Below are 12,522 nucleotides of genomic sequence, written 5' to 3'. Positions count from 1 at the left end.
GACTTCACAACAGATGCTGATATAGGAGGCCTACAGTTTGTTCAAAATCAAAGAGAAAAATACAGAAAGCAAACAGTTAGGTAAGTTGCTTTTGGAATCAAAGTGCTGTTCTAGTTTGCTCCAATAGGAAGGTCATTTTTTCTCATGGTCACTATGGAAGATCTCGGTACACTCATCAGAGCATTTAATGTATCCATTCTTTTCTGCTGAAGGGAGCCACCACAGGCAGATCTTCTATAGTAAGAATATCATTACCAGCTCTGGGCTGGATGCCACTGAGCATGTGATGGATGACAAAGATGGGGAGCTATGCCCACTAGCTGAATACATTGCAAAGCTTCTTCTCCCAGAGGGGTTAAAGCCCCAATTCAGCAAGGTACTTAAGCATAAGCACAAAACCTTAAGCAAAACAACCTTACTGAATCTGAACTTAAATGCACTGCCTTTGCAGCACCATCAAATGTGGGCACAAGGCACTCAAGCCTGGTAGTGAGTGCACTACACAACTGCATTGGCCTTCCCAACTCATATGGAATCAAAATCTTGCTAACTATATTTCAAGATGTGAAGATTAAATAACAAAATGATTCTTAAAATCTGATCTGATAATAAAGTTAGTCATTTAAGATACCACAGTACATAATCCTCCTTTAAAAATCACCAGCATGAAATTTAATATCAAATCACAGTGACTGAAACACCCATTGTGTGTGTTAAATGGACAATAAGGTTTAAAACAACGTACAGCGGACAATATACCGGATGAATTCATCTACATACAGACGCTCCCGGGGTTACGCAAGACTTGACTTACGCAAATTCGACCTTACGCAAAAAGTTCCATAAGGCATAACTAAAATTTTCGAGTTGCGGAAAATAATGCCTAGTGTACGGAAATGCAAAGTACTGTACTGCGGTGTGCGGAGGAATACAGCAGTAGCATCTCCTACAAGGGAAGGCTTTGCGCTCTCACAGCCTCTCAGTCTCGTGTTATTTCGGCGATACTGTATTTCTGTTATTTCACCCTATTATTTCATTCAAATCATGCCTGGAAAGCAACCAAGCGATAGCAAGAGTGCAGGACAGTTCATAAGTGAAAGAAGATTTAGAGCAGAAAATGTTGTAATTGTTTGTTTTTTTATGCTTGCACAATATACATTTCCAACTTACGTAAAATTCGGGTTACGCAAGGCTTTCCGGAACAGAACAATTGCGTAAGTCGGGGAGCGTCTGTACTATACCTTTCAACAACCAGAAATGAATGGACTGTCAATCACAACATAATTAACCAGGTCTATTAAAGTTATTTGTATTTCTCCCAAGTCAGTAAATTATTAAAAATTAAATGAACTCAGTTAAAGAAAAATAAGAAACATTACATCAGCCGAGTTAAAGACATCTGGCAAAAGGAAGTTGAGAAGTGCCCAGAGTTCATGCAAATTGTTCTGAAGTGGAGTTCCAGTTAACAGCAGCCGATTTGTTGTCTTGAATTCCCTCACAATTTCTGACAACTGAAAGAGATCAAGACAATTATCACAACTGTATTATTGTAAAGATGCTGTAATCTATGCAAATGTCTACTTTGAGTAAATTCTAAGTTACCTTTGATTTTTCATTTTTGATCCTGTGGGCTTCATCTATAACTAGATACCTCCAGTTAAATTTTTTGAACACAGATTTCTCTTTAATAAGCATTTCATATGATGTTACACAGACGTCCCATTCTCCTGGCAATAATACATCTCGGACAAAGGCAGCCTAGTTAGAAAGGAAAAAAAAAAAATTCTTGAAGATTAACTACCATATCTCATAACTAAACAAATCGAATATATTTTGTTTAGTATTCAAAACAAAGTTTCCCCCTCACACTGCAAAATTAGGGGTTAAAAATAAAAATTCATTGTAGCCTCAATGCAACAGATGTGCTTTCTAGTTTTAGGGATTTGCTAGACTGAACAAGTGCCAATATCTCATTTTTAAGTGGGGAAGAAAAGCAAGCTTCAGATATCAATCTTTAACAGAAGAGTAGGCATAAAAGTTTTTTAATGGATAAATCATAAGATTAAAAATTGTAAAGGAGCACTAACACCAGTAATTTTATAGTATTTCAATTGGATTAGAGCAATGGTCCCCAAACTGGGGGGCACAGAGGAATCTCTGCACCCCACTGTGGCTGCTAGCCTTGGCCCCTGGTTGAGGCTCTGCACCCACTCCTGCCCCTAGCTGTGGTCCCAGTCTTGGCCCCCTTACTCCTGTCTGCATCCCCACCGCCCGGAGCTTTGGTTACACTCCTGGATCTGGGGGGTGGGCGTGGACAGAAGTAAGGGGAGGTGTGAAGTAAACAGTTTGGGGACCACTAGATTAGAGTATAACGGGTCTGGAGTATGTAAAGCAAATCCAAGCTGACACTGCTGGGCTAATTAAAAAACAAAACAAACAAAACAACTGAGCTACTGAGTGCGGTCATCTAGGGACTACAATACAGCCCAACAATGGATAATTCAAAAAGAAAGGTTATTTATGTGACAGTAACTGGACTTCGAGATGTGTGGTCCCTATCCTCTAATCCACCGCCAGTGCATATGCTCTTGAGACCAGAAGATTCTTGCTACCAGCATACATTAATCCATGCCTGAGCCCCTCTCCTCCTCGTGCTCTGAACCAAGGCCATGGTGGAGGAAGCACAAACCAACTGCCTCTTTAGTACCTTCTGATCACAAAATAACCCTAGGATTCGGTGCCAAAGAACAGGGGAAGAAGGGCGAGTAGCAGAATACAGATAGGGACCACATATCTTAAACAACTCCAGTTACTCTAAGGTACGTAACGTAACCTTTCATCTTCGAGTGATAGTTCTGATCTGTAGTCCACTGTGGGTGAGTCAACAAGTAGTATTCATTGAGCAGCAGGGTGCAAGGACCCATGCTGTACCACTGAATGGAGGACTGCTCTGCCAAATGATGCGTTAGCTGTAGAAGCTTGCACTGGGTGCATAACATTTTGTGAATACAGCCCCAGGTTGCCGCTTTACAGATTTCCAGGAGAGGCACTTCTCAAACTGAGGCTACTGATGCAGCCTGAGCTTTAAATGAGTGGGCCCTCTCACTCCTCAGGAGAGGAATTGCTGTTAACTCATAACAGAGCAACATGCAACCTGAAATTCAAATCAGACAGACTTTGGGATGAGATAGCTTCACAGTCTGCAAAAGATGCAAATAATCTGATTTCCTAAAGGATTTAGTCCTTTGCAGGTAGAGTGTCAACGCTCAACTGACTATCCAGAGCACAAAACTTCCTATCCTCACTGGTGGCATACAGCTTTGGGAAGAAGACAGGTAAATGAAGGATGAATTTCGGGTGTAAACTCATAGACACACTGTCCCTATGGAAAGCTGTGTAAATCAGATTAGCCACAAGGGATCCCAACTCACCTACTCTTCTGGCTGAAGTGATAGGTTCCTTAGCTCACCTATTGATTTGTGGTGGCTATGTCTAAGGGTTCAAACGGAATCTTTATTAATGCTGATAGGACTAGACCGAGGTCTCAAATTGGGGTAGGTTTCAGTATCAGAGGAAAGGTTCTAACAATGTGCCTGTCACAGGATGGGTAAGGATAGAGTGATTGTCAAGCAAAGGGAACAGGTGCCGATACCAGCTATGTGCACCCAGAGACAGCTAAGAGAAAGACGTGAAGTCTTTAAGGACAGGAGGTATTTTCAGATGACAGGAATGTCGGAATCTTCTGGTGTTACCTGACAGTTTTGACTAGAGAGAAAATAGATTCTACTTTGAGATGTAGCACATTCCTGTTGACACCTTCCTATTATTAAGGATATGCTTTTCTGAGCATGTCCTTTCTAGGTTTGTTGCCCATCCAAATACCAGGCTGTTCGGTGAAGGAAAACTGGATTGGGATGCCTTTGTGCTGGGTCAATAGGTCCAGGAACAGCTGGATACGGATGCATGGATATACTGACATTTGGAATGTCAGGAAACCAGAATTGTCTGGGCCATCTGGGAGCAATAAGCAACACCAAGGCTCTCTCTTGCTTGATCTTTCTGAGGGCCCAGGGTAAGAGTGGAAGAAGTGGGAAGGCGTATGTTAGTTGTCCCAAGGATGGTACTAGAAAAGAGTCTCCTCGGGAGCCCCAACCTTGAGTCCCCAGAACAGTAGATTGGGCATTTCTTGTTCTCCTGACACACAGAGAGGTTCCAAGATAGGGGCCCCCATTGCTGAAATACATTATGAACCACTGAATCATGTAGTTCCCATTCATGGTCCCTGGAGAAGTGCCTGTTGAGGATATCTGCTAACTTGTTGTGTATCCCTGAAAGGTGCGCTGAGAAGAACAAATACATCAGCTCAAAGAGGGACAACTTCTATACAAAGAAGGGGGGACCTTACTCATTTACTGATGCAGAACACTTGTCATTTCAGACATGACTTGGACATGCAGGGTTAGAATAAATGGTATGAATCGTTTACAAGCCTCATGGACTACCCATAGCTCCAGAAGATTTCTGTGTAATTGAAATTTGGTGAGAGGAGGTCCATATACTTTGTGCTACATATTCATCCCAATGGGCTTCCCATCCTTTGTAAGGAAGTATTTGTGATCAATCTCTCTGTAGGTGGAGGAGGGACAAAAGGGGACCACATGCATACACTGCCTCCTTGTTCTCCCACCAGAAGAGGGAAGCTTGCACCAAAAGAGGGAATTTGTCCAAACTATTTACTCAGTATGTTGACTATCTGCATCCAACCCTGCAGACATCAAAGGCAAAGTCTTGTGAAGGGTGTCACAAGTACACAAGGAGGAGGCAGGCATGAACAGATATCTGTGGGTGCAGCAGAAGTGGAGTGATGAGATTCTTTATCGACTGGAATCTGTCCTGAGGTAGGTAAGCTTGGCACTAATACAGTCCAGGGTTGCCCCGATAAAGTCTACAGTTCTTGGGGGGAACTAAAATGGACTTTTCTACATTTGCTCAAGGTCCCAATGAGCGCAAGAATCTGAGTAGGGAGCTGTTTGCTATCTGCACCTCTTGAGATTTTCCCATTAGTAACCAGTCATTGAGGTAGGGAAAACTGATGAGCCCAGGCAGCTGAAGTGGGCTGCCTGTATCACCTTTGTGAATACCTATAGCGCTGCTGCATGGCCGAAGAGCAGCACTCTGGATTGGTAGTGGTCCTGACCTACAGTGAATCTCCAGAATCTTGTGTGCGCAGGATGGATGTCTATGTAGAAGTAGGCAATCTTCAAATCGAGAGCTGCAAACCAATCACCCTTGTTTAATGAGGAAATTAAAGAGGACAGGGTGACTACCATGAGCTTTAATCATAGGAGAAAATGCTCAGCTGTCTGAAATCCAAGTTTGGTCTCCAATCCTACTTTCTTTTTGGGGATGAGGAAGTATTTCAAGTCACATCCCTTTCTTCTGTGCTGAGCAAGTATCGGTTCCTTCACTCCCAGATGGACGGCTTCCCCGTCAACTCCACTTCCGCTTCTCGCCCTGGTGGAATTCTGGAGTCAACGGGGAGCGCATTCGGGGATCAATCGCTACCTGCCGATTTGGCGGGTAGTGTGGACGTACCCTAAGTATCAGGGGTCCCCGAACAGGAAAGGAGCTTTTTGGATGGGTTACAGGGATTGAGTAGTAGCTCCTGAAGCTCCCATCAAAAGCACTTTCTAGTGTCAGGCTGGAGTTGGAAAGAGAGCAAAGAGGAGATATTTTTGCTATGCTGCACCCTATGTTGCTTCTTGGGTGGCTCGTAACGTCTTTGATGATAAAAAGAGTTGCTGATCACTGCTTGTATTGTTCAGTCTGTGGTGTCTGCTTCGTGGGGCTGGAGTGTAGATACCAAGAGAGCAGAGGGTTGCCCTGGAGTCCTTTAGTCAATGTTCTGACATCTGTCTTTTCACTGAACAAATTGTTTTCCTCAAAGGCAGATCCTTTACTATGGACTGGACTTTGGGAAATCCAGAGGATTGAAGCCACAACTCCCAATGCATGACTATCATCACCATCGAGCAGAAGGTTGTATCCAAAGCATCAGAGGCCTGGGGAGACTCCCTTACAAGCAATTTGTCCTCCTTGATGAACACTTTGAACCGCAATCTATCCTCCTGTGGGAGTTTGTCAGTGAACCCACAAACTTAGTATATAATAAATAAAATCATACTTTGACATTAGTGCTGTCATTAGCAATAGTTTTACTTCAACCAACTTGGAGTTCCACACAGCAAACTTTCTCCAGAAAAGGACTAATCTTCCTCATGGGAAGGAGCAGATCTGGTCTGATGTTGTCAGTCATTTCAGCCACAGCCTGAATTACTAATGAACTTGGAGCAGGATGCATGAATATAAATCCTGCTTCATTAGCTGGTACAATGGAACATTTTCTGTTCTTTTTGGAGCAGCTGTGCTAGATCTTGGAACCACCAAGACTGCCTCATTAATGGGACGTACCACCTTGCTAAATCCAGCACTTTGAGGAAAATCCTGCACTTCCTTGAGAGGAATCTAGAGTGTACTTGCAATCCTCCTTAACAGGTCTTGAAACTGCCTTTAGTCATCAGGAAGTGAAGGTGGGGCTGGTGCAACCACCCTGTCTGGAGATAACCCCATCGGATCTGGTTCTTCTTCCTCCTCCATTAGTTCCTGAGGAGGTTAAGAAAGTTCTCCGAGGTGAAGGTTATTTGGATTCTTGATGGGACTGCAGACTCAGAATATTGTATGTGTGGGTCCCAAGGGCCCAAATAATGCCAGTGCAGACAGTTAAAATGAAACCGAGGTGGTCCTCATAGAGTATGGTACAATTGATCCGAAGGTGGATAATCTCTACTATGAGATCAGGCCAGTGCCCTCTATGGGAGAGGACATCATCTCCTACTAACACCTGAGTTGTTAGAGGAGGAGGCAGCTTCAGACACCATGGGTGGTGCTGTAAGTACCAGGAGCCTTGTTATGTCCCAGCTAATAGAAGGAATAGGTGAGTGACTCTCCCCTTTCTTGTACCTTCCCCCATGCTATTGGTCCAGGGAATCTCCCTAGTCAGGATTGGTTTTAACAGGCTTGGGGACTCTGGGTCTGAGAAGACAGTAATGTCCTCAGGGCAGTATATCTATCTCCAAACGCAAGGGGGCGAAGTGGATCCTTTCTTTTTGCAGCACAGCAGTGTTGAACTTGTCACTGTCTTTGGTACCAACAACTCACCATGGTGTGATGGTACCACAAGTGCAGATGGCGTCTGCTTCCATTTCCCTACTGGTACCAGGGACAATTCCACTCCTGCATTAACACCGGTTTCTGGGCACTCTTGCTCTTTGGTGCCAAGAGACCAGTACCATGTTCTGAACTCCTGACATTCCTATATCAGGGTGCAGAGTCTCACACAGCTTAGAAGGTACCAGAAAAGAGGTTCTCTTCTTGGATGAGGATCTGGAGGGAGATTTTTTTCTTGCTTCTTGTGAGAGTGTTTCCGATCCTCTTCATGCCCTCATTTGGAGTCCTTGGTTCTACCCCTATCGGCCATGGAGCCAGCGATCACTGTGCTCCAAAGGGAACTTCTCAGTGGCTCTGCCCAATGTACAGTGGGGTTTGACAGGCCAACAGCAGATTGAGGGCCTCACAGCATGATCTATCAGGAATCTCAGAAACCTCTCAGGAGCTTGACAGGTTTGGCTTGGGAAAGATCAAACAGTGCACTTTGAGCTACCCCAAGGCAATACAGGCACTTGGGGTGGGTGTCAATAACCAGAAAGGCCTGGGGTTGGCAAAAGCTCTTCTTGAATCCTGGGACCTTGGGCACATTAGCCTCCCCACATGGGGTTCAGATAGGGGGAGACTGACAGTCCAATGAAGTTTGAGAATCAAGCTAGGTATCTCCTTTACATATCACCACATCTACTAAAAATGTTGCAAGCCAAAATTACTCTTTCAGTGACACTTTTGCAACCACATTCTCTTCAATAGCTTTGCACAAGTATAATTGACTAGAATTTAGTAAGCAGTTCTGTTGATGCATGGTAATATTCTCTCTCTGCACTCTCCAACTCATGTTCTCAAGTGGATTTGCTCTGCACAGAGCAGAACAAAGCAAAAACCTGGTTTTGTCACTTGAATAAGATGACAGCTTGAACACAATGATTATCTAGATTAGGAAAAAGACGACGACAACAACATTACATTGGGACTGGAAAACAATTTTTCCCTAATCTAGAGAAAACCCACAGGGAACTGATCTGTTGAGTAGGGAGAGAGAGGTCACTATTAGATCAGAATCTCACTTTACAAGGGGACACAATTCGATTTTATTTTAGGAAAAGAGTTGTATGGAGAGAGAGTCCATACTCAGAAAATGTATAGCCACTGTTACAAGTAAGACCAAAGATTCCTATAACAGAGGGACTACAGAATGAGCTATTTCTCTTTTCTAGTTAGTTTATTTCATACATTTTGCACTTTGTATAGTTAGTTTCATCCCACCCCCAAAAATAACGAGATCAGTTTCCACTGGTTTATATTGTGGATCTCCATAACACAAAAAAGGAGAAAATTAATTTAAAAGCAGGAAAATGTAACTGTAAAGTGACAAAAATCAACAGGTAAGCCTCAGAAGCAGGGAGTGCTTGAAATTATTTTTCTTTTTTAAAGTTGATTACATTTCAAATAACAGCATTCATTTTAGGTCTTATATTGACCGCATCACTGAATAGATTTGTATACTTTTATATGTTCATGTGTCAATTTTTGTTTGTTTGGGAACAAAAAAAGAAGGGGTGTCATCTAGTATCTAATATAGAGCACATCTGAGCCTAAGCTGAAAATTCTGTGGCATCTACTTCTGGAACCGTTAGTCTGCCTCCTGAACAATCTACAGCAGCTACTTGTTGATCAGAAAACATAACAAGGTGGCAAGTTTATATGTTGGGTCCACCATATATGAATACTTTGGGGCAGGGGAGAAGAAAAATATGAATATGCAATAGAGTGTCTCATACTTACTCTTTGGTCTTTGTCACCTATCAAACAAACTGCTCGAAGTGTTGGTACCCATCTCTTGAACTCATTCATCCAGTTGTGTAAAGTGGATTTGGGAACCAATACCATGTGAGGGCCAGGAATATTTCTGTAGTGTTTCATGTACCCAAGAAGAGAAATCGTTTGCAGTGTCTTTCCAAGACCCTGTTAAGAGGTTAAAATTTATTTCTATTATTAATGGGGAAAGGTTCTCTCAAAAAAACGTTTATAGCAACTCAGTGGTAAACTTTAAAAAGGCAGGTGAAAACAAAACTAGCAAAAATCCCAACAGAGATCCCCAAAATACACTGACCTGACAGACAACTACTTAATTTATTTCACTGTTTGCTTTAAAAATAAGTTACTTTTTAAAAAAAGTTTTATGAACTAGTAAGTCTAACATGACTTGCTAAAGAAGTACAGAAAAATTGCCTGCAGCATAAAATGAATGGAGGGTCTCTGTAATTTATGGTAGCGAACAGCATTTGAAACCTGATAGTTACTGGCTTGTAGAAAACACTAGGAACAGTATAGCAGATGCTTGTTAGTAGAAACGTATCTGCGCCCTTTTGCAATGTTGCTCCTAAGCGGCTGTTGCTGTTATAGGGAGTGTCGTCTGACCAAACACATATGAAGAGTTCAGGGTGTTTTGGAAGGGATGGGGCAGCCACATTGTGGGGATGTGATATGGGGGAACCCCAAGTTTGGGAGAAACGGGGCAGGGGAAGCCCCAGTCGGCAAAATGGCTGACCAAGCCCAGCTGCTGGGGAGAATCTGAGGATGCTCCTACAGGCAAACTTTATGCTCCACCTTGAAGAGGGCACTGTTCACAGCCTGCAATGGAGGGGGGGGGGGGGGGGGGACAGGTCAGCAACATCCCACGGCAAAACAGCACACCCATACCTCACCATCAGCAAAGATGGAGAGGGGACAGCTCAATGCACATGAAAGTGGTCCCTGATACTCCCCACTGCAAAATAGCAACATATTCTCTCCCCCCAACACCAAAGCCAGATGCTAAGGGAGGAGGAAACCTTCCAGCTGTGCCTCTGCCGCTCCCCTGAGCCCTGCCCCGCCCCCCAAAATCCATCTCTTCCAGACCCTCCACAAAACTCCCCGCCACACACATGCTCTCCATGCAGGCTCTGTCAGGCACGGCAAATGGATGAAGCTGCGCTGAAGGGCCAGGGTCAGGAGGGGAGTTGAAAAATGCAGTTTGGAAGGGACAACTCCCCTAAATGTCCCCCCCCCGCCCCCCAATCTCTGCCCTGGATGCGACATCACAGTGTCACAAATGTTGCTGTTACCAAGTGGACAATTCAGGGTAGGAAAAGTGTTCCCAGGGGAAATGTTACTCATAAGCAGCAGTTGCTCTTACAAGGTGTTGCTGCAAACAAGTGTCTACTTTATTTGAACAGACCAAAAAAAAAGCGCATCAGTAATCCATTAAGATCTTAAAACATGAAAAGATAAAACTTGTAAAGATTCAAGTTGTTTTGGCTAGAAAACTAATGTGGGTCTATATTCTCAAATACATTAATGATGTCTTCAAATTTGGATTCATAAAGTCAGGAACTTAAGTCCACAGCATTCAGGAACCTATATAAAGTGGCCTGATTTTCAAAGGTAATGAGCACCTGTAGATCCCCTGGACTTCAAATTGAGTTGGAGGTACTCGGCTCCACCAACACCCAGGCCATTTATTTAGATGCCTCTAAATATGGATTCAGGGCCCATGAAGAACTCTGCACATTTTGACTTAAGTACTGCAAATTGCTGTTGAATGTATTCTATCCTTAACAGAAATACTAAATTTAAACAAGTTTATATAATTAGATACAAATAATTCTATTTTAATAGTTGCAGCTTGAGCCTAAACGGGCTGACAACACCTCTAAGTAGTAAATTTAACTAGCTGAATTTCCTACAGAGAACAATCTAGCAAATTTTTGGATAAAGTAGTTGTAGATTTCCACACCAGTTGCTCATAGTCATCTTGTGTCCCATTAATGATGTACATTAAAATACTGTAGCAAGTGTTGTAGAGAAAGTAAACGTATTTGCAACTGAAATGCTAATTTTAAGAAAAATGTTCTGTTCTTCCACGTTTTCTTCCCCTTCTGATCCACCCGTCCCCCATTTATTTTTAAAAAGCTTTTGAAATAATTAGGTTTGATCATGATCAAATATTTCATGCCCTGAGGTAGGCAGCAGCCTATCTTTTAGACTGCATCATGGTGCCATTCTTTCATTTTTTAGAACTTCATTTCATTGTGTTTCACGTTTCTGAGTTAAAATAATTCACTTAAGTAACTTGTTTTTTTGTAATTAGGCATAAGTATCTACGGCTAAACTACTGGAGACCAGAAAGTCTTACTCTTTATTGTCACTGTTTCTGACGTAATAAATTGGTGCTTTAAAATATCTGACCATTTTTCACCAATATCTGACTTGTCAATTGACTATTTTGGACTAGTCAAATGCCCAATCCTAGAAATAATTAAAAATACACATACTTTCAAAGTCAAGATGCAGGAATCAAATAAGACGACATTTGGAAGAGGAGATTTGTGTGTTTTGTTTTGTAAACAAAAAGTATATTTAATGCAATGTCAAAAAAACCTACAAAATGAACAGCATCAAGAAAAATAAATGTGCAGGAGAGGAAGCAACTACTGAGTACATTTCAGTTAGCATTTATCAAAAAGAGTAATTTAGAGATTAACAAAAATAAACACCTAGAATGATATTCTAGAAAATTAAGTGTCACAAGATATTGATATTTAGCAAACAAAGATGCATCACAGACAAACTCAAATCCAGTTTATAAGAAGTAAATGCTGTTTAATGATAAACAGAGGATAAAATAAGATTTTTGCATTGTCAATAAAAAATAATTAAAGTTTAACAGGAAATACTGAGGTCTGAAAATGCAGAGAAGATGGTAAAGTTAATTGCTGCAGAAAATGATTTTGACTGGATATCAGGAAAAAATATTTTATTTTAAAAATGATTATTTTTGTTTCCAGAACTCAACTTATGTTTCAAAAGAAATCAACATTTCCAGCTAGTGCAGAAGTAGTTTAGAAGGAAAAGGTTAAAAGCAGAACAGCTGCAAAGATAAATAAAAATTAAGTTTTAACTGATACTCACCATCACCCACAATCCAAATATTTGTAAGTTTAAAAGTTTTTCTAGGTCAAGGGTCAGCAACCTATGGCATGCATGCCAAAGATGGCACGCGAGCAGATTTTTAATGGCACACTACTGCCTGCCAGGGTCCCGCTCAGCCTGCTGCCAAACCCTGGCAGCGGGGTGAGCCAGACCCTGGCAGGCAGCAGCATGTCATTAAAAATCCTGCCCAACCCAGCCCACTCTTCTCCACCCCCCCACTCTCTCTGGCGGGGGCAGAAGCAAGCTTGCTCCTGCTGACAGCTGCTGTACAGCAGGCTCTACCAGCAGCCAAGCTTCCCTCTCCCCTTCGCCCAGCGAGCTGTG

General features: G+C 42.4%; 1 protein-coding gene across 2 annotated transcripts in view; it reads right to left on the bottom strand.

The window, feature by feature from the left end:
• SMARCA5 (SWI/SNF related, matrix associated, actin dependent regulator of chromatin, subfamily a, member 5) overlaps positions 1 to 12,522 on the bottom strand; it is a 52,512-nt gene that overhangs the window by 24,915 nt on the left and 15,075 nt on the right. For both annotated transcript variants that reach the window (XM_034771605.1, XM_034771604.1), the window contains exons 6-8: positions 9,010 to 9,189; positions 1,603 to 1,758; positions 1,380 to 1,511 (exon numbers count right to left, since the gene is read on the bottom strand). In XM_034771605.1, coding sequence (XP_034627496.1) covers positions 1,380 to 1,511; positions 1,603 to 1,758; positions 9,010 to 9,189 — 468 coding nt within the window. The remainder of the gene's footprint in view (positions 1 to 1,379; positions 1,512 to 1,602; positions 1,759 to 9,009; positions 9,190 to 12,522) is intronic.

This window comes from Trachemys scripta, chromosome 5 (genome assembly GCF_013100865.1).
Source record: "Trachemys scripta elegans isolate TJP31775 chromosome 5, CAS_Tse_1.0, whole genome shotgun sequence".
NCBI lineage: Eukaryota > Metazoa > Chordata > Testudines > Emydidae > Trachemys > Trachemys scripta.
This window is presented reverse-complemented; position numbering and strand designations above follow the sequence as displayed.